The 27,490-nt window shown below is 40.5% G+C and overlaps 2 protein-coding genes across 2 annotated transcripts in view; both read left to right on the forward strand.

Moving 5' to 3' along the window:
- TRDMT1 (tRNA aspartic acid methyltransferase 1) overlaps positions 1-4,243 on the forward strand; it is a 32,196-nt gene extending 27,953 nt beyond the window's left edge. Inside the window, exon 10 of the mRNA XM_019532502.1 lies at positions 3,490-4,243. Within this exon, the coding sequence (XP_019388047.1) occupies positions 3,490-3,590 (101 nt within the window). The 3' untranslated portion in view covers positions 3,591-4,243. The remainder of the gene's footprint in view (positions 1-3,489) is intronic.
- A 12,601-nt stretch (positions 4,244-16,844) lies between these two features.
- Positions 16,845-27,490, forward strand: part of CUBN (cubilin) — a 251,865-nt gene continuing 241,219 nt past the window's right edge. Inside the window, exons 1-6 of the mRNA XM_019532506.1 lie at positions 16,845-17,005; positions 17,162-17,291; positions 17,649-17,741; positions 19,342-19,380; positions 19,986-20,087; positions 22,282-22,385. Of these exons, the coding sequence (XP_019388051.1) occupies positions 16,896-17,005; positions 17,162-17,291; positions 17,649-17,741; positions 19,342-19,380; positions 19,986-20,087; positions 22,282-22,385 (578 nt within the window). The 5' untranslated portion in view covers positions 16,845-16,895. The remainder of the gene's footprint in view (positions 17,006-17,161; positions 17,292-17,648; positions 17,742-19,341; positions 19,381-19,985; positions 20,088-22,281; positions 22,386-27,490) is intronic.

Consider the following 27,490-nt stretch of genomic DNA (forward strand, 5'->3'; position numbering starts at 1 on the left):
TCTAAGGATTTGGTGACCTGGTCGTAGAAGGCCACCAGGTTGGTCTGATAGGACCTGCCTCTAATGAACCCGTGTTGGTTGCCCCTAAGCATAATCTCCCCTGCTGGCCCCTTGTGTACATGTGCTAGAATAATTCTCTCAAAAAGCTTACCCAGGATTGAGGCAAGATTAGCTGGCCTGTTCTTCCTTCCTCCCTTTTTTGAAGATGAGAACCACGTTGGCCCTCTTCCAGTCCTCTGGCACCACACCAGAGCACCACGAGTGCTCGTAAAGCTGTGCCAGGGGTCCTGCAATGACCTTGGGTTCAGTAAGGAGAAGTGCTAAGTCCTGCACTTAAGATGGAACAATCCCATGCTGGGGACCAACTGGCTAAGCAGCAGCTGTGCAGAAAAGGACCTGGACAGTAAGCTGAATATGGGCCAATGTTGTGCCCTTGTAGCAAAGAAGGCTAACAGCATACTGGGCTGCATTAATTACATGACTATGATAATGACTTACCAGCACCTGAAGGAAGTGATTCTTTCCCTCTATTCAGCACTGGTGAGGCCACATCTGGAGTAGTGTGTCCAGTTTTGGGGCCCCTACTACAGAACTGATGTAGACAATTTGGGGAAGAGTCCAATTGGAGGACAAGAAACATGGTTAGGGGCCTGAGGCACATGAATTATGAGGAGAAGCTGAGGGAACTGGGCTTATTTAGCCTGAAGAAGAAAGACTTGGGGGGATTTAATAGTAGCCTTCAACTACCCTGAAGGTTGCTTCCAAAGAGTATGAAGTTAGACTGTTCTCAGTAGTGGCAGATGACAAAACAAGGAGCAATGGTCTCAAGTTGCAGCAAGGGAACTTTCTCACCAGAAGGGCAGGAAAGCACTGGAACAGGTTACCCAGAGAAGTTGTAGAATCTACATCCATGAAAGTTTTTAAGACCTGGCTAGACAAAGTCTTGACTGGGATGATCTACTTGGAGTGGTCCCGTTCTGAGCAGGTGATTAGACAGAATGACCTTCTGAGGTTCCTTCCAACCTAATTTTCTATGGTTCTTTAATTCTGATGGAAATGGAACTACAGCTTTGCATCTGGAGAGTCTCTCTGTACCTTCAGACAAACTCGGGTTTCCCCAAATGGTTCTAGCTTCTAGCCACTTATTTTATTTATTTATTTATTTTTAAATCCAGAATCCCCAGCCCACCTCTGCCAGATTTGAACATCTAACTGAAATATCTGCTTCAAGCTTGAGATGGGAGAGTGGACTGAGGATAGGGAATTATTTTCTTCTTTGGTAGTGTTCAGGAGTAGCTAGTTTCTCTAGTTATTGATCCTTTTGGGCCTCCCCATACTCCAACAAAGGCTACAGTAGCCCTTGGTCAAAGAGGAACAATGTCACCAGCCTAGCAATGACTCCCATTCAGGGAGGACAGATGTTTGTGGAGAAGGGTAAATTAGAGGATGGCAACACAAATCCTGAAATTCGTGGAATTGTGCTCCGTAAATGAATCTGTATTAATTTACCAATTTGCCCCATCAAGAGGCCAGTTTCCCCCACCATGAATCAAGTCAGGAAGGTGGGTGTTTTAAGTGTTATGAGGTACTTGCCAACTGCCACCATGTTGGCATTATTTACTTTCTCACAGCAAAAAAGTCTGCTGTGACAGACTTCTTTTATTGCAAGCCAAGGTAATTAACTAAAGAACTGAGTTTCCAAGATAGATTACAGTCCTGTGTGGTTTCTGTCTTTGCAACAGTTCTGCAAGTCATATTTTCTGTGGTTCATGCAGGAGACATTTTGCTGAGATTCCCGAACTAGAGCCATTGCTTGGGAACTTCTGCACTTGATAGATGAAGCCAGAGATGATCTTCATGAAATAAGTGAATATAGTAATCTTAGAACAGTTTATTTACTACTGGCAGGTCCCAGGGAATGGGTCTACTGCCATTAGGTTAACACAGAAATATTAAAATTGACCACACCATTCTTGCACTGGTGATTTGCTTTCAGGAGAGTGACTTCAGACCATGCAGAAGGCTTTTGCTTTGTCCACTTGACCGTTGCTGATACAGGAATGACAGGGATGCAGACCAGAGAATGACTTATAACAAGACAAAACATTTGGAGCTAATCCTCATTTGCCCTAGAGCTTTGCAAGAGTAATGCAAAGGAAACTTTGTGTAAATGGGAATCAAGCACACAACACTTGGCGAAAAAGCAATTAATGGTCAATTAGAGTCAGAGCTCTGTAGTAGTGTATGTGTTTAGATAGCAGCATCCCTGAGCAACAAAGACTTTGAAATTAGGCACCAAGGCCCTTCAAACCTCTGGCCACCAAGTCTGCAGATGTAGGCTAGACTCAAGTCATTTCTCCTTGAAGTAAGAAATCCAAGATAATTTATCCAGGCAAGTAAGAGAGTTAGGGCTGGTATCTGTCTAGAAAAGGCAGAGGAAACTTACAACCATTACTATTCAAACATGCTTATTAAACACATTATATGTAATTTATACAGTAGATCAAATGGAAACTTCATCTAGGAGAATATGTATGGGGATCTAAGAAACATTCAGCCAAGTAACTGACCCAGAGGAGGAAAGTGGATGCCTAAATATTGGTGTCAGTGAACTGGGCAGAACATCTGGAGCTGGCAGAGAAAGTGCTTACCACAGTAGTCCATATATAAGCCTTACAAACTGGCAGAGAAATATGGAACAACTCCCAGCCACCTCCTCCTTGGCTTTCAGCCCTTGTTTCCAATAATCTCTGGCCACATTTTCTCCTGCGCTCACTCTGGATGGGAGTTTTCCAATGAAGTTTGTACAGCATATAGTTTATAGACGTAGTTCTACTCTTCCCTGATGCACATGCACACACAGGCCTTTATATGTATAAAAGTTGCCTGAAATTTAATGACCCCAGGAGCCTCTTCTCAGTTCTTTCTCCCCATCCTGACCAGGTTAAATTAGCCTGGGCCTCCATCTTTCCTTATCCCAGCCCTTGCTTGCCCAGTATGGAGGAGGTTTTCTTAGTGCTTTCTGCAGAGCTCATATGTGTTACTTGTCACAGCTGATTTACATGGTGAGTTTTGGAGTTCCTGAGGATCCCCACCAAGAGAAGGCCTAAGCAGCCTGCTGAATCATCACATTTTCTGGCTGCTGTGACCATACCCTTCTTTCAATACCATTGCCCTCTTGAGGCATCCCACTAAAAGACTGCAGAGCAGGAACTCTGCAGTATTTACTCTGCCACAGCACCTCCCCACCCCTCTCCCCCCAAAGAGGGCCCCTCTTGCATCATGGACCTTGGACACCCTGTGCTATGTCAAGGAGACACAAATTGAACTTGATTGCAGGATAAGCTACATTTTATAGTCATTTGTAAAGTTAGAGACCTGTGCTGCATGTTGCCTGGAATTGTTCATGCAAATCCAAAAACCTGAAAAGAAAAAAAACACACTGAAATTAATTTTGTCTTTGTATTGTACAATTGTTTTTGTCTGTAGGTTTTCCTGAAAAGATAACAGTGAAGCAGCGCTACCGTCTCCTAGGAAATAGTCTCAATGTACACATTGTGGCTAAACTGATTTCACTTCTGATCAGATGATTCTGAACCTGAATTTGATGAGGAGTACTTCTGTCAACCCTGCTAACTCAGAATATAACTTCCTTTGAGTAACATAATGAAGCTGATGGCAGCTTTACAAAAATCATTGCTAACTCAGATCTCTGTCTGGAATGGCTAGATATATCCTACTGAACATTTGTATTTTAATGCATTTATTTTATTGAACATTTGAGCTGTGGGAGCATACAGGCACACTATTAAATGTATACTGCCAACACCTTGATTGTTTTACTTATATTTTATTTTTAGTTTGTAAAATATAAACTATGGTATTTATGTGTCCCTCTTACTGAAGGTGGGTAGAACTGTCATATTACATCACAACTCCTGGTCTAGAATATAGAACAGATGTGAATGTTAAGTATTTATTTGTTCTGCATTCAGGATATCATTTACAACTGAAAGTATTAGCTTAATGTGTTCTTATGAGGTTTGTTGTAAAAGTTGTCTAATAGTTTACTATATTTTTAATGCTTTTATAATACCACTACTTTATATATTTTTAAATAGACACAATGTTGATCGTAAGTGTCTGTCTAATCTTTGTAAGTACTTATGTCCTCAGATCACAGTTGTGTTTGTGGCATTTAGGAACAACCCATAAAATATGCTTTGAGGTTATTAGAGCGCTTGCAGTGCTCCTACTCATCATGTTCTAGCTTATCTTTTTTCCTTCTTTTAATATATTTTTTCAGTACGAGTTAAATTACGTGTTATCCTCTGCAAGACATTTATTTTAGGGAACTCTTATGTTTCCTCTGGTTCCTTTATATTGTATAAAAACACCTGCATGGCATAAAAGAGCCCTTAAGGCCCTGTGCCCTGTTGCAGGAGGATTTCTTTGATTATAGTAACCAGAACAGAGTTATTAGGAGGTCATTCAAGAACCCCTTCACAGACATGGGGGCAGAGCTGCAGGTAGTTAATGTTTGTTGGGGTAAGGCCACTACATGAAGTGCTGGATGTTCTGCCTGGTGCAGCAACTCATAAGCAGCTGGAGACATCCTGCCGTTATTAAGGCATGGACAAATGTATGCATGCTTGGAGTGGCTTCAAACGTGGAAGAGGTCCTGCTTGAGAGCATGGAGCAACTGTTATGCTCTGTTAACTTGGATACATGTCTGTAGCTGTTCAGGTGAATAAAAGTGTCCTAGTTTTAACCCTGGATTAAGCAGGGTTGAAGTTAGAATGATTTTTCATTTGTAACATATGTATCCCTATAGACTCCTGTATACAGAAGCTTTCTATTGTAACAGCTATTGCCAGTCTGTAGCTGCAGTTCCCCATCTTTTCTGCTCTAAGCATAGGCTTTCCCTTAGATCATCTCCCAGGTGCTACTGTTACTAGTGGCTGCAGAACAGCTGTGAATTGGAGAGGCATTCAAGCAAGTTAAGCCACTTGAGTTCTTTCCAGGCTGTGAGTTTTGTTTCATCATTAGAGATGCGGCATAGCGGATTACCCATATGTGATCTTATGGAAATGTATTGAAAAATCCATTGATCTTGCAAGTCTCATTTGTGCCACTAATCTTAACATCTGTGCAGAGCTGCTAAGAAGTTGTGGGAAAACTGCAAAACAACCTGTGTACCAAAGAGATACAGGTCTAGGTTACTGCACAGATGTTGCTGCCCTGATCTTTGGAAGAAACTGTGGCGTGGTTGAAAGACGCATGGATTAAGCTAAACCTGGTAAATATAGGAGATAATGTGAGTTAGAACGCAACTTTGAGGAACTAGCATCTACTCTAAAATGCCATCTGCCCAAGAGAAGTCAGACGTAAGGATTTCTTTAGGCTGTTATTCTTGGGCACAAAGGTACCAAAAGCACCACTACTTGAAAAGTTAAGAAGAAAAAAATTCTTCAGAAAACAAAACACTTGTAATGAGGACCTAGCCACAGCAGATCATGCTTTTGCCATTTGCAGGTAGGTAATGCAATGTCTCCTATCTGGGACTGATTGCCATATAGAAACTGCAGCCACTCTGTTCCATATTTGGATTGTTTTTCATACACAAGTTCCCCTCTTTTTTCGAGATCACTTTTTTGTTTTGTGTGCTGCTCCTGATTTGACTAAGCTTGGCCTGAGCTACCTCAGAGCCTACCTCTCCTTTCTGATCCTGCAAGAGCAATTACAACCAACCATGCCACTGACTTTTCAATCCTCAGAATGAAACTGTGAGGGTTTAGGCACTGGATTCTTGTAGAAGACCCTGGACCACTAAGCCATATTTCATTTTAGATAAGGTTGACCCCTTGCAATGGTTCTTTCAATGACACATGAGGAGAACAACACTATGATATTCTCCTGGATTGCACCTTCTTTTAAACAAGTCCAGTTTTGAATTAAATATGTTGTGAACTATAGTTTTGTTCCTATCCATGGGAACGTATCATGTAATGGTGGGATATATCTTTATGGATCTATTAATGTGATTAATAAATGTTGTATGATTGTAGGATGCAGGAATAATTGATCAGCTATGGGTTTTACTCCTGACAGATTCAAGCAAAACAATCTTTTTCTAGCATGGATTCTGTTATACAAGCACATATGGAAGTGTAAATTTGTGCTTTTATAAAATCATGTAATTTGATGTACACATTAACAATGGTTTCTTGTAAACCTTTATAGTAATGATGCATATAGCAGAGTTTAGGCCTGTGATAGCCTAGTAGTAACATTTTGCTGAAGAGTTTATTTATAAATTAAAGGAGTGGGTTGAACAGAGATCTCTTCCTTCCTTTCATTCCCGTTTATCAACTCAGCAGAAATAAGGGGGCTGAAAAGTCTTGCCACTTACTAATTTTTTGTGGTCTAATATTCACCGAGTGTTTAGCCACAGTGCCTTGGCTGTAGCTATGACATTTAAGAAGTAAGTCTAGGACATCTTAGCTTTCAGTATCACACTAGATCAGATGTATAAAGTGCAGTACAGCAGTGCCAAATGGTAATTGTATAGTTCTAAATTTGACTTGGAATTAAAAAGTGATTGGGCAGGCAGTTAAGAAAGAATTCCAGTTGTTTCAGGGTGTTTACAAACAATACAATCTCTGGGAGACCAGCTTTGTGGCTACCGTACACTCACAACAGGAGGAGCGGGACCTCCCCACTTGACTATGCCCCGTGCCTCCTGCCGGCCTTTACCTCTGCCTGGAGCAGCACTGCTGACTTGGGGAATGGGGAGGGGGCAACAAAATACAAGTTCACCCAGGGCACCATTTTCCCTAAGGCTGGCTCTGCTGCCTCCCACTCACGCGTAGTAGGGTCAGTAGGGAAAGAAGGGATCATGTTAGATGGCCAATTCCAGGACTTTTGTTTCAATTTTCACCAACTGGTCAGGACCATCCCATGAAATCTGGGACTGTTGTGGCCAAACTGGGCCATATGGTCACCCTACATAAGAGAGAGTGTCTTCAATGCACAGATCAGAGGTTTTTTTATTCTTTTACTCCAGATTGCCCCAAGGAATGGGAGTAACTGGATTAAGTGTACTAGGCTCTGTTGCATTTAATATATCATCAGTAGAACTATTTACTGGGTTCCATTGAGCAGCATCGTTTTAATCCCATTGTTCATTGAATTATATTGTCTTTTGTGCAACCTGCCAGGCACAGATGTCTGCAAACCAATTAGGCTGAAATCAGTTCACACTCAACTTTGCAACCTTTAGCTATCACTTAGGTGATACCTGTGAAACCTCTTTACTTCTAATCGAGTGGCACCAGGGTCTGCACTAGTTCTGTGGATATTGAACGAGGAATAGAATCCAGATCTCACCTTCTCAGCTCAGTTGTTTTGCGGGAAAATGCAGTTCATACTCTGCAGGTCAGAAGGTCTGACTGAATATAGGCAGGAAACATATGATGAGGTATCATTTTTACTTTTCAGAGTTGTCTTAAATTTGTAAATGTTGCCATTTGCTTTAAATCAGGAGTGGGCAAGATACAGCCTGAGGGTTCGATCTGGCTTGCCAATTGAGTGTATCCAGCCCCTGGCTGCCTGTGGCGTGCCACATAGAGTACAAACCTGCCCAGGGAAGCCCACAATGTAATCCCACCTGCATCCACCCCATGCCCACCAGTGGCATTGCCTCAGTACTCGCCTTGGCCAGCATGCACAGTTTCCTGACAGGGCTGGTCCTGCTGCTGCCACAGCTGCCTGGGTAGTCTTCAGCTCCCCCCCACTCCAGCAGCTCCTCTTCCTCCTTCTGCACTGCACCAGTTTTGGGGAAAGCTGGGGGCAGATGGCTTCTACCACAGCGCATGGGGCTTCAGCTTCAGTTCCCAGCTGCCTTCCACCCACTCCAGATGGGATACAGGGGTGGGGTGCGCCTGCACTGCATTCCCCGGGCGAACTCAGTTGCATGTGCCTTTTCCCTTCTCCCACCCCCAGCTGGCTCCTGAAACTTAGCACACAGGCAGCGCCACCCAGCTCCCGTACTCCTCCCCACACATGCACCCCAACACAATATACAAGAGTAAGAATCTATTTTTAGCTAATATGCGATCACCTTTATCTAAACTACTAAAAAACAAATCAGGACAAAAATATTTTTTTTAAATACAATTAAAAATATTATAGTAGATGTTTGATTTTTAGTACGTGATTTTTTTTTTATCTATAATTTGTTAAAATGATATCTTCTGACATATTTTATATGTGGCCCTCAACAGCTCACCAGAACTCATTAAATGGCCCAACAACCAAAATAATTACCCCACATTAGATAATATATTCGTTATCTAAACCAGCTTTACCAAAGTAAATCTCCGAATTGTTTGGGTTTAGTTTTAGGGTCATATCAAATTCTGGAGGTTTATCCATGCAAGAACTAAGAAAGACAAATTGATACTTCGCTGTCAGTTTTATCTCAAAACCTCAAAGATTAATTATTCATCCTCTGCTTACTCTCTAATATTTTTCTGTAGCTTATAATGTTAGATATTTGAACTGTGGTTGATCAATCAGTTAATTGGCCTCATTTAAAAATATTTAAGTTAATTCCCTTCCTTTTGTAAATGTCAAAAACCCATTAGAAATCTAATATATCTTGCCTCATAGATACTTGAAGCCAATTTTGTGCTGTCTGTGTTGTGGCTTCTGAGTGCGTGTGTGTTTGTGTGCACGCACGCCCAGTGGTTGAAAGAATATGGGTGAATCAATAAATGTTTCCTGTACTTGGTTAAAAGTGCCATGTCCTTCTGGGCAATTTTAGACAAATTATCAAGGAAAAATGCTTGAGGAAATACCCTAGGAAACACAATACTGCAATGTAAGAAACAAGCAAAAAGCTTAAAATAAATTATAATAACTGTGATAAATTCTAGCCTTCATTTTTACTCATGTAAACCTGGATTTGAAAGAGTATTAGAACAGTAATTATTTAAAAATAAATAAAAATATGCTTAGTTAATCAAACCAAGCTTGGATAGGTAACTGATATACCAGAGCATCTGGGATAATTAAATATTAAATAGTAGAACTATATAAATTTAAAATATTATGAATAGTGTGGGAAAGACTTGCACAATATTTATAAAAATAATGTACACCTCTGCTTAGTTGATTGCCATTTTGACAGTCTGGGGTGTGTGTGGTATCAAGGAGTTATTTGCATGGCCCAGGAAAAGGATCATAATAGCTTTAGGTAGCCAGCCTGAATACAAAAGAAAAATGACTGGATGGTTCTTTCTGGCCTGTCTCCATCCATTGGTGAGCCCAACAGAGGATTTTGGCAAAGGGAGATGCAAAGTACATGGGCACAAAAGGCAGAGGATCCTACTTTGTTTTTCTCTCCTTCCTGGTCACAAGAGACAAGAAGCAGATTTGAAGGGGTGCCAAGTGCACCTTTCCCTGGATCAAAAAATGAGGGTATGTGGGTAAGTTAAGCCTACCAAAATTTTAGGTAAGACAGGAATATGCATGTGCCATTGGTCCTTTTAATCCCTTCTCCTATGGATGATACTTAGTTTTGAAAAAGCAGCAGTATCTTATACCAGCTATTTGAGTCATAGCACTCCATGGTTGCAGCTGAAGTTTGGGAATTATTTTCCTTTTTTTTTTCCATCAGAAAATGCTGATTTTTATTGATTCTAAAGCTTTTCACACAGTGTTTCAGTTTCAACAAAAAAAATCCCTTTTTTCTTTTAAAGTGGAGCTTCTAGTGATGGGTCTGTCTGTCTGTCCATTTTACCACAGAACAGCCATTCACTCAGGAGTTAGGGTGATGATTACCATAGAGGGACCCAGGCTGAGAGGCCATACTGATGTAGGCCTGAGTGCCACATGCTTGGCAGGTATCTCACTCCCCTATATCTCACCAGCCACAACTTGGTGTAACTGAAACGAAATACCAGGAGGCAGTATCAGACGATTTAGGGTTTGCTGACACTGGTGTGTGTCACAACACCCAAGAGGCTCACACGGGGCTCTTCCTCTCCTACACCCTACCCCTTCCCATTCAGCTGTTCTTGTTTGTGCTTGGAGTAGACGTGTCGTTTATTAGGCATCTGGCCTCATTATTTAGGCAGAAGGTTCTGTGACGGATGGAGACCACATAGCCTGGGATTAGTGCACATCAGCTGAGCCCTCCCATCTGCGGCTGGAGGTGTCTGGTCGGTACAAGAAAACAAATTAACTAATATAACTCAGATAAGAATGCCTGTGCCTGCTTCAGGCCTTGCCTCGGCCTCGCACCATGTCTCAGCTGCCTTTCTCCCAGCAGCCAGGACTTTCCAGGGTGTGCCCTTAATAGGAGTCTGATCTGAGCCGGCTAGTCTGTGCTAGGTCAAACACTGTCAGGTGACCTGGGGTCATGGGTATCATGAACCCCCATGGAACTCCTAAAGGTATCTGATCCCCAGTGGCCGGGTAACAGTCAGGGTTCTGTCTGGAGAGCTGGAGTCATCCTGGTCCACAATCCTAGCTCTTTGGCTGTGCTGGAGGGATGTAGCATGAACCAGAACCTACACTGGTGTTCCTCCTCATCCAGGGTTGATGTTGCCTTAAAGAAGGAGTTGTGGGTTGGTCTGAGCCAACCTGTACCCTGGCTGGTTCCCATGTGCCCCAGGGCCACTGTCAGGCACTGAGAGTCCCAGAGGGGCTCATGAAAGCCCCCACCTGTGGCTCCCAGGCCCTAGGCAGTGCTTTCTGTGCCAGCTACCTTCCCTCTTTTTGGATTAGTGCCCATGTCCTTTTGGAGCTGGGGTTCTAGTTTTCATGCTGGTGGGGGAATCAGGCCTGGGGAGAACCTGCTGCCCGCCTGCTGTCTGTCTGGCCCAGGGGATGACGGTGTGGTGGAACACACCACCGGTTTGTGAGCTCCCCGCTTTTCCGCAGGCCCAGCTAGGAGTCAGCCACCTGAAGAGCATTCCAGCTGATTTCACCCCGATGAGTATAGTGCTCAGCTGGGTCCTTGTTACGATCACCTAGGATATTGTCTTTCTAATTTGGATCAAGTTTTGAACCTCATTCTCCCAGGCTATTCTCCCAAGAGCTCTTATTGGAGCTTTTCAATTTTGAATAATTAACTATTCATTGGAGGAAGGACTTGAACCTGAATCTTCTACATCCCAAGTATGTGCCTTGGGTTGAGTGAATATATCTTTATGCAGATGGAACAGTTAGATTGAGATGAAAATCTGTAATGGTGTAGTTAGGACACTTGCCTAGGTTGTAGGAGGATGTCAAATAGAGTACTTGATCCTGGGTATCCTGTACCAAGTTGAATGATCTAGCCACTAGGTTATTGACTTTTTGGTGTGGTTCTTTTTGCCTGGTTTTTCACTGTCTTTAGTCACCACTTCTGAAGGTGCAGAATGCAACTGAGTAACCATGTTTAGTTCACTGGGGCACTCTAGCTTGAACCCAGGCTTGAAGTGGAGTCAATTATAGGATTCAACCCTGAAGGAAGTGCAGATGCCAGGGAAGGGTTTGCACAGAGATACTGAATAAAGGGCTAAATGTGCAGGTGGTCTAAACCATATCAATAGTCCTAGTGTGGTAATAGGAATGACTTTACAGTTTACTACCTCTCAGTAATACATCAATACCACATTCAGGTACCATGCTCATACCTTCCTGAATGGTAATGAATGTGGAAGGCTGAGATATGTTTATGTAAAATAATCAGTGCATTAGTCAAAATATGGGACATTTTTGTTCTGGGACAAATACACACAATTTATTCAGGGACAAATGCAATATGTGTTTCTACTCTAAGAAGCTGAAAAATTGAGGAGGAGTCTGGTGGATAGATCCATTCAAAACTTTAGGAGTGTAATTGGAGAAGTATATAAAAAAGCAAATCTAAGAACAAGAGAGATATATATATATGAGAAAACAGTTACCATGTGGGTAGCGAATCTAAGAACAATTGAGATATATATATGAGAAAACAGTTACAATGTGGTTAAGAACAGGAATGATGAAACAAAGGAAATAAAACTAATGTGACTGAAAAGAGGGTTAGCCATAAACAAGAAAAAGGGAATTAAAGAAGGAATGGAAATAAGAAGTAAAAATAGGCATTTATAAATATATGCAACATGGCAAATTGGATGTGGGAGGATGGAAGTAAAATGTAACTCTTGGCTAAAATGGAAAAAAGGGTGTGTTACATAACTATTCAGTTAAGGGAGAAACCAGGAGATAAATATATCTACAGATGAATTAGGAGTGAACTAATTAGCAATGGACTTCCAAAATGGAAAATGAGAGGAAAAAAAGTGTTAGAAAACTAGGAGTTTATATATAACTTGGGTGAACCAGAGCAAATAATCCCTAAAGTGCAGATGAAAGAATACCTGGACAAACTGAGGCCAAAAGTCTAGGATTTCACCCTGAATAACAAAATCAGCAGCAATAGATTATGCATGCCCAAGGTAATCCTAAGGGAAAGAATAAAGGAATCTTAGAATTTTTAGTGAACCATTTTGAAAATTCCTTTAGCCTACCTGAGATATTAGTTAAGTAAATAAAATCAAATGCATTGTTATTCTTTTAAAAACAAAATACCATAGTGACATTAAAATAGGAAGAGAGAATGATGGGCCTATTGTAGGAAAGGGCAGCTTATAGATGGAACAAGCTGGCAGCAGCTGCCTGTTCCACAACCCAAATATGTCATTCATACAGGTTTTGTTAAATGTTTGCTTGAAGCTTTGGGGTTCCAAAATAATTCCTACGTCATGGGATGCACCAGCTGCAATAGTGGTGTCATGATTACAGTCCTTTTTCATGCTTATATCGGGAGAGTCTCAACCTTTTTTTTTTTCTTTTGTAAAATGAGACCAGGAAAAGAATGAGTACCAACAGTTTGAAGTAGCTCTGGGTTTCTACTCTTGGCTTTAGTTCACTGAAATGAGTGATTTGCACATGACACCATGTTCATAATAATTCCTCTTCACGTGACCAATATATGGTCACTTTTAAAAGTTACTATACTGCTTAATGCAATATTAACATTGATACCTGCGAGACTTTAGTACTGCATTGTCCCCAGTGGCACCATGAAGTACAAAAAGGGAATGGCCATTTTGAACAAATGTGCCTCATTATGCAGGTGAATAGGTGAGACAGACAAAGGAAAGAGCTGTGACCTGGCAGCACAAAGATCCACTCCTTCCTCCTAGAACTGAATGCCATGTCTACATTTGATCTCAGATTGGCCACTCCAGTAATCTCCAGACTTACTGATTGATGACTATCTACTGGAAGACTATCATCCTTGTATCAAAGGATGACTTTTTAGGAACAGTGATTCCCTAGAGGAAAGGAAGAGAAGATGAGATTAGAAAGGGTGAGTGCTATCAGGAGGCCAGAGAAAATGAATGTGTACTACATCAGAGTAAATCAACAATATAGAGCTATAATTGTTTACAAACTGTCAAGTTATAACATCAAAAAGAGAAAGAGAAATTATTCTCCCCCCCTTTCCATGCCCCCCCCCCAAAAAAAATTATAGATTGTAAATAAAGAACAATCAGGACTGTTTTATCATTTTTTCATTAAAAATAATTGAATTCTATGCAAAGGATCATGATTGACATCTAGGTAAAGAGATGGCCTCAATTTACTCACTAAATAAGTATAGTAGTGCTGCACACTTACCTTACAGGTATCCATTCTGATGTAGCATGATCATTGTTCTAGGTAATGGTATAGTTCAGCCTCAGTGCAGATTGAATTTTTTGTCTCTTCCTGTGTCCAAATATGTGCTGAGTATGATAGCAGCTTTTTGGAGTGGATACACACCTACAGGGGTGTAGATCAAGTCTGCCATTTCATTTCACATAGTCCACTGTGGCATCATACAAAATGGTGGTATATGTCAGGCACTACTAATCCGGCCTGGGTCCAAGAGGCAAAATGCAGCATGTCCTTTTGCCAAGTCCCTGAACAATCTATTCTTTTTAAAGAGATTTTTTCAGCTATAATGCCAATGAGGTAATGGAATGATCTGCTCAGAGAGGAAGTACACATGCCAACTGTCCCTATTTATAAAGGATAGTCCCTGTTCCTAAGCCAGCTATTTACTGTTTTTCCACCTTGTCCCTCCAAAAAAAATTTCTCAGTTAAATGCATTTCAATAAAATTAAAGCTGTGGGCTTATTCTTCTCCCCCCAACATGTTTATAGTTTTCCAAAGTTCGCAGACCTGAGATGCATTTACTAGAGGTATAGAGGTAGGATAGCTAATAGGGCCATGCAAAGCTTCGGTCCCTGATTTGATTCGGCAGAGATTCGACCCGATTAGGTGGCTGAAACTCTGAATATGACTTAAATCAGGAGACCCTTTAATCTCTCCGAATTAAATCAGAACCCTCCAAATCAGTTTGGAGAGATTTGGAAAGATTTGGCGATTCAGACATACACACAGCTTTAAATGTTTTTTCTATGTGCCTCAAGGTACATGGCGGCTCATGAATGCTGAGATGGTCGGGCAGATGGAGCGTCCCATGGCAGTGTGGGGGAATCCCCAGTGCATTCAGTATCACACCCAGAAGAGGATGAGAAGCATGCTTCATCCACCCCAGCATCACAGCGTTCACAAGCCACACCTGGTGCCTCGAGGTATGTAGAAAAAAACTTTTAAAGCAGTGTCTATGGCTGAATTGCTGATTCACCGAATCAGCATCGAATCTTCAGATTCAGGTTCAGCTGAATCGAATCGGGGACAGTGATCAAATCACTGTCCCCAATTTGTGCCAAATCTGAATTGAATATGGCCTATTTTGCAAACCCCTACTAGCTAAGATCCTGATGATCCACTGAAGAGAGAAATCCTCTATGCAAGGATTTGGACTAGAATACCCAGAAGACCTTTCCATTATATACATACTCCATAGTCAAGTTCACCTTTCCTCCAGTTCATCCATCTATGAGAGGATGAGACTATGAGAGGATGAAGAATGAAAGAGTACTGCTTTTCACTTATCTTCTTGGCTACTTCTTGGGCTTGACTGAATTGTTGGGGGAGGGTCAGTGCACAAGGACTCACAGTTTTGGATAAATGTCAACATTTGTTTGGGCTACACTGAAAGTCCAGGCTGAGGGGTATCAACATGTGGCAGACCTGGTAAAGGAAAGTCTTTACGGTACATGTTCATTCAACCAGGCTGCTATGAATATAATTTGCTCATTTGACCAATAGCTCCTTCATAGCCAGTCTACAAGAACCAGAAAAAACAACAGGAAAAGAAACAGGATCGAGCACCAATAAAAAAACCAAAACATTTCCCAGTTTCAGATACACATGGACATTCTCTAAAAGGATTACACTGCAGGTAAAGTTTGGCCTGCAGAATCTTTAGTTATCAGCAGATAAACTAAAGCAGTAGAAACTGCTCTGACTTTCCTATTCTAGGGCAAGTTTTTAGAGCAAAATGAAGAAAAACAAAAGCCTGAGTAATGGAGGTATGGCAATTTACACCAGCTGGGGATCTGATCCTGTATTTTCATCTACAAAACAAGTTTATCTGCTGTGGGAAAGATGAGTGTACGTGGATCCCTGTCATGCTATTTCAGAGCCACTTTTGAGAGTAATGTCTACTGATGTTAAGCCTGATTTTCATTCAGATATTTTAGGCTTTACTGTAGTTTATAAACAATATAAATTATACTCAGGGTTTTAGTTTAAAATATTTACACACACACATGCACACTTATATGCAGAAAACCAAAACAAAGCAATTAGAATAAAAAGGGTAGAAAGTTTTGTTTCTAGAGTATTAGAGCGTTTGTTCTAAGGAACTATGCATGTGATAGAGCAGCAATAAAAAGTTAGTTAGCCAAGTTCTATACCTGTTTTGAAGACATATTTCTGGATGCAATGAGATTTTTAAGTGCTGCTTAGTGTGTGAGCTGCATCTAACACACTGAAAGACTGGGCAAAAGAGAGCCTAGAGGTGTCACAACCTTGAGCATGGGGGAAAAAGAGCCATAGGCAAAAGAAGAATAGAGGTCCATAGAGCCATGAGGGAAAAGGGGGAGCACACAGAATGGGGAGGACCAGGTGCATGGAAGGAATGGGCACAAAGTGTGTATCAGAGTGAACACACTGAGACCCTAGTATTGGGGCAGAATAGACACTTAGGTCTGGGATGGGAGGAAGAGAGGATGGGGGCACAGAGATCTTCTAGTTTTCTTGTGGTGATTCAGTCATGCATCAAAATAACCATTTTTGGTTGTGATTTATTTTCCTGATGTTATGTAGTGCTGTTAGATCACTTGTGTTATTTATTCAAGGAGTTATTTTAGGAATGGTTAGAGACCTCTACTTCGATGCAAACAGTCTTTTGGCAGCTAGTCTAACTGTTATATGCCATTTTCCTTGTAACTGTCTGGGTCTCCTCTTGATAGCTCAGATCTTTACATTTCAGTAAAATCCTTGCAGTGAAACTTGAATTCATGGCAAGGTGTTTCTTTGCAAAATCCACTGCATACTTCAAGATATTTTAGCACCATGTAATGTTTCATTATAACAAAGGTCAAAGAGGTAATGACTTAATCATACTAATTCCGTTTTTTTAACCACTCAGTACCTGAAGAATGGAAAAAGAGAAAGGTTTTTTTTTTAAGGTTTAGATCACTTGCACGTTTTCAGTAATTAGAGAAATCAATTCAGTTAAAGATTATCTATTCTAGGGCAGAAAACCATAATGGGCACCCTTTGGGCAGTGAATTTTGCAAGAGCAAAGTGCACTGAGGCTCTCAAAACCAGAGTTCAGTCTTGGCTGTTTCATTTTAACTCGCTGCTCAACCCATGGAAATTGGCAGTGAACAATGCTTTGGCCAGCTCCTTTTCCTTTGCTTTTGGTTGTACTTTCTGGATTAAGCTGTGAATTGAACCAGTATGAAAAGAAGAGGCACAAAAGGAATGTTTATAATGAACAGTAAGTACCATTACAGGTATCAATTGCAAAAAGATTTGTTCACATAGTGGAACTTAAATACAAGAAATGGTAATAGAGTGACTTAAATACATTTAATCTTTCACATAATCTTTGATAGATGTGTAGCTAAATGCTGTCTTTTCTTCGATACAACAGGCCTCGCATGTCCTCAGAGAGGGGTCATTTAGTGTTCCATACTGGGTCTGCTAAAAATATTGAGTTTCGAACTGGATCACAGGGAAAAATAAAAATTAATGAAGATGACCTTACAGAACTTTTTAGTCAGGTAGTATATTTACTTTATATCTTGAGAAATACTCAGCTTTATTCTTGCACATTAAGAATTTAATTAAAATTGATACAGTAGCATACCTTGGCAACTCTGTGAAGTACGGTAATAGGTTTTCTGACTATGATTTTCATTGTTATAATTATAAATCTTTAAAGACCTGTAAAGTAATTGTGTAGTTACAAAATAATTCAAAGATACCATTGTGTATAGTATATAACTCACCACTATCATATTGGACTTTTATTATGGTAAATTAATGTATGAATCAAATGTCTCTTAAACATTTGAAAAGTCAAAGTTGGTTTTGAGTTGTTTTTAATAGCCTAGAACTATTTTTTTCTTTTAATTTAGATCAGAAAAAATAAAGATGAGATACTAGAATTAAAAAGAAGTGTTGGTATCCCTCAAAATGTATCCAGCCAGGTTATTCTGATGAATTCCAAGGTAAGTCTCAGGTCATATGACATTATATTTAAGTTCTTCAAATCAACATATTTGCCTTTATTTCTTTGACTGAATATTTTGAGGTACAGCCTTCTACTGTGAACTCCTTAGGCTCAGGACCATAGTCCTTTTCTAAAACCAAAGTAATTGGTGTAGTATCTGTGAAGCCAATGGAATGATTCTGACTGATTTCAGTAGGTGGTGATTAAAGCTCTGCCTATTGTGATTCCTTTCCTAATCCCCTAATTTGTTACTATCTATGTGGACTTAATTCAGCAGTTTCTACCAAAGCAAAAACCCATTGAATTCAAGCATTGTAGGACCGAAACCCTCTGTTAATGATAAAGTGCTGCATAGATAAAGTGTTTCATCTGTGGAGTCATTTGACTCCATAAAATAAAGATGCAAAACACTAGAGATGCACCCCATCCTCTGCAAATGCAGGTGTTTTCTGTGCATTGAGCTATAGAATCCTTTGTTCAGGTTGGCTGTAAATGACTCAGGTTATGAAATTTCCATAATTTCCTTTAGGAAAATATTCCACAGTGCAAGAGACTTCACGACAGGGAAACTATTTATCCCTCATACCCCTTTATTCAATTTCATTCATTTTTTTATAGTTGTAGCTTGCCGTCTTGTAGTGTACATCTTTGCCTTTTTTTCTGTTCCTGACTTTTACAATACAACCGCATTATAACAAACCTCTATGGGAATAGGAAAAAAGTCCATTGAAAAAGGGTATTTACTATAAAAGTGTCCATTTGCTGAATCATGCTAATTAATTCCTGGCCTTGGGATTGTTATAAACAGAGTTTATTAAAATGCTGTTGTTCTGTATATAACTGTAGACAGTTAACTCCCTTCTTAGATCCTAGTCCCACAAAGATTTGTGCATGTTCAGTGCACATTCAGTGGCTTAAAGATAAGGTGCATAAAGGTATATGCATAAATCTTTATAGGATCAGGATGTTAGTTTTGTCACCAGATGTATAAATCATATTTAGGTTGTTATTATTTCCAGAACAGCCTATACAATTTAGGTACTGCCAATAGAATGGATCTTGGAGAATTTAGACCTCATTGTAAATCTGTTAGTTATTTTCTTTTCATATTTCATTTCTACTTTAATCTAATAGTTTGTGCCTGGCTGAAAAAGGCACTCAGGGGGTTCACCAACATGTGAAATTAATGTGAAGGAAGAATTCCAGAGCAGTTTGAGCTGCAGTAAACTGCTCCCAAGTACAGCATCTACATGTGCACCCAGGACAGCAACAATTTGAGCTGAAGTAGAGAAGGGTTTTGGCTGGCTGGGCTTTCTGGGAACAATTTATGCCTGCAGTCAATGTCTACACATGAATTTCAGTTCAGTAAATTACTCTGACGTAAGATAGTACTGTCCCCGTTAAGTACTATCTTACCGGAGGAGTCAGTTTGCTGTGCCCTAATATAGGCTCATGTGTAGATGGTGGCACTTTACTATGGAGCTAATTAGTCTACTCCACAGTCTAGCACCTGTGTAGATACACCTGGTCAGGCCAAGGCATGTACAAATGCGATCACACTAATTCCAGGCACAATAATATTTGTATTTTTGTTACAGATTATGAATCTTGAGGGCAGACTTCAAAGCTTGGAGCAGGTGAGAACTTGTAGCAGGAACTCAACGGTTTTGTTTTTTTTAAAAAAAGAACCAAGAGGACTGCAAGGATTAATATAATGAGATGGATTCATTCATCTCATTATAGCCTTTCCAATACAAAAATGACACACATGGAGTAGCTGCATTTTGTAGCTGATGTGAAACGCCTTTTCTAAAAAATAAGCTTTCCACTTTAACCAAAATAGAATTATAGAAATACAAATAGCAACTAGATACCAGGAAAAGAATCAGCCCTTCTACTGCTCTGTCCATTCCAAAACTTGGGTCTTCAAATTGGGCAACAAGTTTTGTTATATTAAAACATTTAATTTCAGCTAAACAATTTCTGATGAAGTCCTAGGGACAAAAATACAGTTGTCACTCATGTAAGAAATGAATATTCATCGGTACTGAGAAAAAAAAAAGGGTGCTTGACCAATACAGGTAATTGAGAATTGAGAATTGCCCAATCACATACATACTATTACATGATTAGTAATATAGTGCAGAAAGTGTGAAAACAAATGCACTAGTTTTTAAAAAACAAGCTAGCAAAGCTGTGTGTAGCCAGGAAACTGATTTATTATTTGTTGTCCTTGTTGTAGGCTGTCCAGAGAAAAGCTTGTAGTAGCAACCCCTGTCAGAATTCTGGAACCTGCCTAAACCTTCTGGATGCCTTCTTTTGTCTTTGTCCCAGTAACTGGCAGGTGAGTCTTTCAAACTCCTTGAGTATATTCAACATATATGATGGCAATAATGAGTCAGCATTAGTCTGAGATACTGCAGCACATCATTTCAAGATGGAAGATAATATGTCAATTAGCTGAAGCTAATAGCAGGCTCAGCAGTTAGTATGTACAAGTGCATTATAGCTATAACAAGTTTCCTCTCACAGAGTAGAGCCACTACAAACATCTTGAGCCTTGCCTTTTCTGTTGCTGATGCTCTACTGAAGTAATTGGAGCTTTGGTAATTTACATTATCAGAGAATTTGCTTATTTCCCCTTTATTGGCTCTGGGAGTGAACGAAGTTAACAATTTGGATGTGGGGGTGAAGAGCTCACTGGCCAAGTTTGTGGACATCACCAAGTTATGGGGGAGTATGGTCATGCTTGAAGATAGGTTACAGATACAGGTGGACCTAGATAGGTTGGCAAGTTGTGCTTTACCTGGGGACAAACAATCCCCCGCACACCTACAGGCTTAGCAGCACCAAACTGACCAGCACCATGAATTAAAGGGACCTGGGAATAATAACAGACCACAGTATGAGTATGAGCTGGCAGTGTGATGCTGTAACCACTAGGGCAAATAATACTCTGCATCTCCAGCAAAGCCAAGGAGGTGATTCTTCTGCTCTGGTCGGCACTGGTGCAACCACAGCTGGAGTACTGCATCCAGTTCTGGGCACCACACTTTAACAAGGACACAGACAAGTTTGAGAGAGTCCAGAAAAGAGCCACCCGTATATGTTAAGTCTTAAAATATGAGGAAAGGCGGAGGGATCTGGGACTCTTCAGTCTGAGGTTAAGAAGGCTGAGAGGGGAGTTGGTAGCAGCTTACCACCACACTAGGGGAGTACATCATGGGCTTGGTGAGCAACTGTTCTCCGAGGGGAAAACCAGGAGTAATGGCCACAAACTTCCGGAAGATTGATTCAGGCTCAACATTAGGAAAAACTTCTTCACAGCTAGGATGTCCAGACTGTGGAATAAGCTCCCTCCAGAGGTGGTGCAATCACGTACCTTGGAAATCTTTCAGAGGAGACTAGACAGTCACCTTGCTGGGGTCACCTGACCCCCAGCTATCTTTCCTGCTTGGTGCAGGGGGATGGACCCAATGATCTTCTGAGGTCCCTTCCAGCCTTACAATCTATGAACCTATGAAGTAAATTGGCATGTGTTTCCAGAACTAAGGGCCAGATAATCTATACAGGGCTCTAGCAGGGTGTGGTAGAGCTTTTTAGTCCCTATACTCTATACCAGAAGTTCTCAAACTGTGGTCTGTGGACCACCACTGATCCACGAGCTCCATTCAGGTGATCCACAGAAAGGTTGCAGAACAATTGTGAATATCTGTACATGTAAGGTAAGACTACTGGAATTTAAATATGAGTTGTGTGCTTTGATTTGTAGAACAAAAACAAGTTTATTAAGTGGTCCATCGAGACCCTTAAAAATTTTCAAGCGGTCTATGAAAAAAAAGTTTGAGAGCCACGGCTCTATACAGGTATTTGTAGGCCAAATCCCAGCCTACCCTGTAGAAAGAAAAGATGGCTGGTTGTGCATGTCAGTCGGTACTTACAGCATCTCTTCTATTTAGTGAGTTATTTTTCATGAGATTCCCTTTATGCTTCTCCACTGGTGAAGGGAATACACCAAAATACATCCTCTGTTGTAAAGCATTTGATAAGCAACCTCCCTGGGTTAGTAATCAAAGTAAACCAGAAAACAACAAGTTTATTCAAAACTAGTTTGTATTCACATTAGATTGAAACTGATTTTTTCTTTCTCTCTCCTGTCTTGTTCACCCCAGACCTAAGATCCCATCAAAACACTCATTTAATTTGTTCTGTTTTCATAGCATGTTTCAATTTCATAAAAATGGCATATTTCAGTGAAAAAGTATTTTGCCAAAAAGTTTCTAGCCACCATAAGGATGATGACGTTATGTTATCCATATTCTGTGTATGAACATCTGAAAGGTTTTATACCGTTCTTTGATTGATTAGCGGGTCAAGGAAACAAACCCGAAAACAGCAATGTTTCCTAAGGGAAGTTATGTAGACAGCAGCCTGTGGTTTGTATACTTTTTTAAAGTTTATATCAAATAACTGCTCCATTGAACAGCTTTTCTTTCTCTGCTATTTGGTAAATAAACTGGATTTCTATTACATTTCAGGGCCCACTCTGTTCAGTTGATGTTAATGAATGTCAGATTTATGCTGGAACAGCACTAGGTTGCCAGAATGGAGCTACATGTGTGAACACACCAGGCAGTTACAGGTATATTTTAATGTCCTTACATAAAAAAAAATCATTATTAGAATCCTCTGGCATTTTTTGTCATTTACTGCCAACCCAGTAACAATATGGGAAATAACAATACATATCAGTATACTGTAGCACTTTTGCCTCAGAGTGATCACAACATGCTTGATAAATCATGTGGTAAGTCCTGGCACAGAAAAAATGTTCATCAAAGTCACTGGCAATTTTGCCTGTTTTGAGTCAAGGGAATCACGTCTCCTTCACAGCTAGAATGTAGTCTGAGCTTTATACCTATGGAGTAGGGGGGAGGTGGGAGGGGGCGTGGGAGGAACACCTTAATCTTTCATGGTAGTCTAGTTTATCCAGATCTTGGGTCCAGGGAGAGAGGGAGAACTGGGTGGTATCTTGGTTACTCTCTCTAGTGGGAAGGTGAGATAGATCACTACTAGAGCCTCTGCTTCATACCCCTTTGTCCTAATATGCCAACCATAAGTGCTGTAATTTGTGTGTCATTACATCACATTATCATCTCCTGTAGCAAAAAGAAAGTGAGGAGAAAAAGGTATTTTTCCCCAGGGAAGCTTAAGTCTTAATGTGCATTTTAGGGCAGCAATATTCATAACAGCTCAATACAGACCTAAAGGAACATCTGCACCCACCACACAAAAGCAGCCACTACTGAGACGGAAGTCAGATAACAAGTAATACACAATTGTTTGTGTACACAGAAACTGAGCAGAAATGGTATCTCCCACTGACAATGTATGGGAGATGCATGCAGTTCCAGAGTGTGGGTCTTACCGTTCAGAGATTTACCCAGTTCAACAAATTGGATAGAAGTGGGGTCCATGTCACCTCCCCTTCTTTAATTGGTATGTTAGTGCTGTTCAGGCCTGTTGTAATGACAGCCCTTGTTCAGTTCCTTTGAGCACACCCTCTTGTTTACTGGGGAAGGCTTGTCTGAAAATTCTTCTGCATGTTTTCATAGTGGCAAATAAGTTGGCAAATACATAACATTCAGATGTAATACAAAGCTCTTCCTGTGAGAAGGGAACAAACAGGCTGGACGGCATGCCAGAGCTTTCTCCAAAGCATTTTGTTCACAGCTTCAACCTAAGAATCTTAGCCCCCACAAATATTTATTTGGCATGTCACTGCTTTAAAGAAGTTTTTAGGAAGAATATCCCTTCACAGTGCTTCTTCTCCCAGTTCAAGTACTATTTATGGGTGGCAGGGGTTGGGCTGGTAATCTGTCAGCTTTACTTTGATTTTAAAAGACAAGTTTTCATCATGCTTGTAGCTGTCCATCTTGTTAGACAGTGTGTAAAACAAGCTAAACCTAAAGTAACTTAAATAACTGCGACCTTTCTATCAGCACCATAGATGCGCTACTGAAATAAAAGATATAACATGGTCCCCATTTCCATTTCCCTCTCATGTTTAAGTGGTCGTTTCCTGAAGGGCAGCTTCCAAGAGATGACCTCAGTGTCTCTTCTGTCCCCCCCTTGTGTCAAATCAGTACTGGAAAAAAATGAACAGTACCTATATACCAGGCCAAAAGGTATATACGTTCCTTTGATGTTCTTGTCAAACAAGGCTCTCCTGCTCCATATCTTCCTGTTTCCTTTCCATTCCTCCTCCCATCCTAGTCCACTCTTCCATACCTAGTGAGGACAGTTTTATGATTTATTTATTCACTTTTTTATAAATGATCAGGAATCCAGTGAAAAGTAACTTCAAAGAAGAAGAAAAAAACTCAGCATCCTATTCAGTAGCAGAAGAACATGATGTGTTTTATTACTCATTTGAAACTACATAGAGCATGACCTCCTTTTTAAGAATTGCTGCTGTTAGCAACTTCAAATGGGTGATAAATTAATTTTTTACTATAATATCTTGAATACAGTGATGATTTCTAGCTCTCTGGAATAACCTTTCTGAGTTTTTTGTTAGCCTTGATTTTGATCTGTCCTTTGGAGCAGGACTTGAAGTATGGAAATGCACCTCAGTGTCTTTAAAGTCTATCAAGTCTTTTTTTTAAGAATCAGCATTTTAGTTTGGTTTGGTTTTTCAGTTTGTCATTTTGTTTCTCCATATGTGCTTGAGGAACATGAAATGGTGTTAATATGTTAGGACAGTCTTAACATGTGAACTAGAATATTTTTGGCTCCCACAGATTCTTGTTAAGTATTAAAGTATCCCAGCTTTAAACGTAAGTTAATTAGTGCCAGCTCAACATAGTCAGTGTTCAGCAATCTGCAAATAGTTTATCAAGCTTGCTTTCCAACTGAACATGTGACCCAGAGACAGAGATATTATTAGTTCATCAGTGGGCACCACAAAGTCCAAATCAACCACATCCTGGCCTTCACTCAGAATAACTTGTAAATCGTGCATAGGCCTGTGCAACATTAGCTATGGATGACAAACAGCACTATAATTTGCTCAAACATATGCAATTCAAAGCATAACCAAATTGCAGGGGAAGTGTGGATGTCAGGCTTGGCCAATTTTAGGGAACTTGAGCCAAGGCTGTAGAAATAACCAAGGGTCTATATCCTAAATACTTTGCATTATAATTGCATCCTAAAATGTTAATAATTAAAGTGACCAAATGTATTAATAGTTATTTTGTTATGATAAATATATTCTTGCTAACATATTCAAATGACTATAGATACAAAGGCAGCCTTGAGGATGGAAAGAGCAAAGTAGCCTTGTCAGCCCATAGGCCACAGTTAGTAAATAACTGATCAAGGCCAAAGAGCAAGGCATAATAAGAGATAAGAAATCTGTCCTTCTGCTATCTCAACAATATAAATGTTAATTGATTAACAAGATCTTGATTAAAGTAAAGATTAACAGATGATAAACAGACTGAGGTCAGATGACCTAAAAATAAGAGCCTTAGCTAAAGTGATCCCTTGGCCCAGTAAGATCTGGTTCTATCCAGGTCCAAAAGTTCCAGTGAAACAAAGAAACTTAAATAAGACCAACCATAGATCAATGATTAGCATGTCAAATCAACCACTATAAATATTGGGCATGGGGCAAGCAACACATTGAACCTTTCCCAAAGCCCAGCAAAAAACAAAACAAAACAACTCAGTGAGAATCCCCAGGAAAGCAGAGATGCCTGGCCGGCAGACCTGTTCTTCCTGAATCTCAGGCTGCATAATAAAGATTGTCTTTATTAGTATCAATAAATCATTGCTATTACGTATCCTAATAAAGCTTTTGAGTTTGACTGAAACGGTCTCATTGATCAATTTATCTCACTCCTAACTACAGGTTAAATTGAAGGTAACAAACCTATAGCCTAGCAGTCATGGCAGTTTTTAGCCACTGAGCTAGTGGATAAAAGGAGAGGTGAAAGCATCACTGTTATGACCATCTCCCATGTAGCAGTTATGGATTAAAAGAAAGTGACATAAATATAGAAAGTGGTTATAGAAGAATTAAAGAAGATCTAATGAAGGGCAACAAGGATGATTAGTGTTATGGTGGGGCTTCCATAGGAGGAGAGACTAAAGAGGCTGGGCCCATCAGTTTAGAAAAGAGATGCTCGAAGCGGGACATGATAAGAGTTTACAAAATCCTAAATAGTGAAGGGAAAGTAAATAAGAAAAAGTTATTATTTACTCTCTCCCACAAAACAAGAACTGAGTGTCATAAAATGAAACTGGTAGTCAGTTGAAAGCTAACAAAAGTAGGTTTTTTTCACACAGCATATCACTGAAGTGTGGAACTCATTGCTACTAGATGTTGTAGAAGCTGACAGTCCAGCTAGATTCAAAAAAGGATTGCATAATTTCTTGGGGGAAAGAGGCATCAGTAGCTATTGACTGTGGGAGTTAGGGATACAGCCTCTGATTTAGAACTTACTAGTTCTTAAATGCTGGAGGCTGCAAGTTAGAGAGGAACAATGGAAAAATCCCTGGTCGTTAGGCCTATGCAAATAGGCAACTATTTGATTCGGATTCAGATTTGGCTGATTCAAATTCGGCTGATTCTATTAGGAGATCTGAATTGCTTTTCCGAATCGATTTGTCTAAATCAATTCAGAAAAGATTTGGTGATTTGGAGATTCATCTATAGGATATAATGGGGAATCAATGAAATATCTATAACTTTGTTATTTTTTGGCTGATTTGGATGAAACTTGCTGGGAAGGTAGCCCCTGCAAAGGGCATGAAGCCTACCGAGCTTCAAGGTGATAGATGCAGGGGTTTCTGGGAAACTGCACCACAAAATTCTGAAAGCAAAACTCATGTCACGTGTGTGTGTTAAGCCGCAGCAGGCTGAAGCTGCATGGATGGTAGCTCTTGCTAAGGCCACAAAGCCTGCCAAGTTTCAAGGAGATAGGTGCAGGGGTTTCAGGAAAACTGCACCACAAACTGCTGACAAGCAAAATTCATGACACGGGTGACACTGTGTGTATGTTTGTGTGTGTTAAGGCACAGGGGGGTGAGAACTGCAGGGGTGGTACCTCTGCTGTAGCCACAATGCTTGCCAGCTGTCAAAGAGATAGGTGCATGGGGAGTCTGGGTTCTGGGGCCCTGTACTTCTGGTTTGCAGGCAGGCAAAACCTGTGACATGGGTGCTTGTGGGACTGCGTGTGTGTTCAGGTGTGCCCTTTCTGGCACTGGGGCCTCTGCATAACATGGCAGTGTGCCCCCATGAGGTTTCCTCCCCTACAGCCTCGGTCTAGTCCACCAGTGTAAATGACAGCAGGTCAAAATAACTTAGCTGGCTCAACATCAGTAGTACCAGCAGCATCACAGGTACCCAGACGGAGCTGTCACAGAGCCTTTCTTTTTATAAAGGAATTGACAGCAAGAAGTAAAGATGTTGTGTTGGATATATGTTACTTGTGGCATGTGATGGCTTATCTTGTGCTTTTTATGTTTATATGTTTATTATGAAAAAAAACAAAATAGTTAGAAAAATATATCTTAGGAAGCTTTCAGGTTGAAAAACCCTTTGTCAGGCTGAGGATGTACCTGCAGTTGGGGTGTCTCCTGAGCCTGGATGGAAGGAATAGTAAAGTAGCCAGAGTCTGGCCTAGCATGCAATGCAGGCAAGAAAGCCAGTCAGTGAAAATAGAAATGGAGGCATCA

Source organism: Crocodylus porosus, unplaced genomic scaffold (genome assembly GCF_001723895.1).
Source record: "Crocodylus porosus isolate Cpor-Errol unplaced genomic scaffold, CroPor_comp1, whole genome shotgun sequence".
NCBI lineage: Eukaryota > Metazoa > Chordata > Crocodylia > Crocodylidae > Crocodylus > Crocodylus porosus.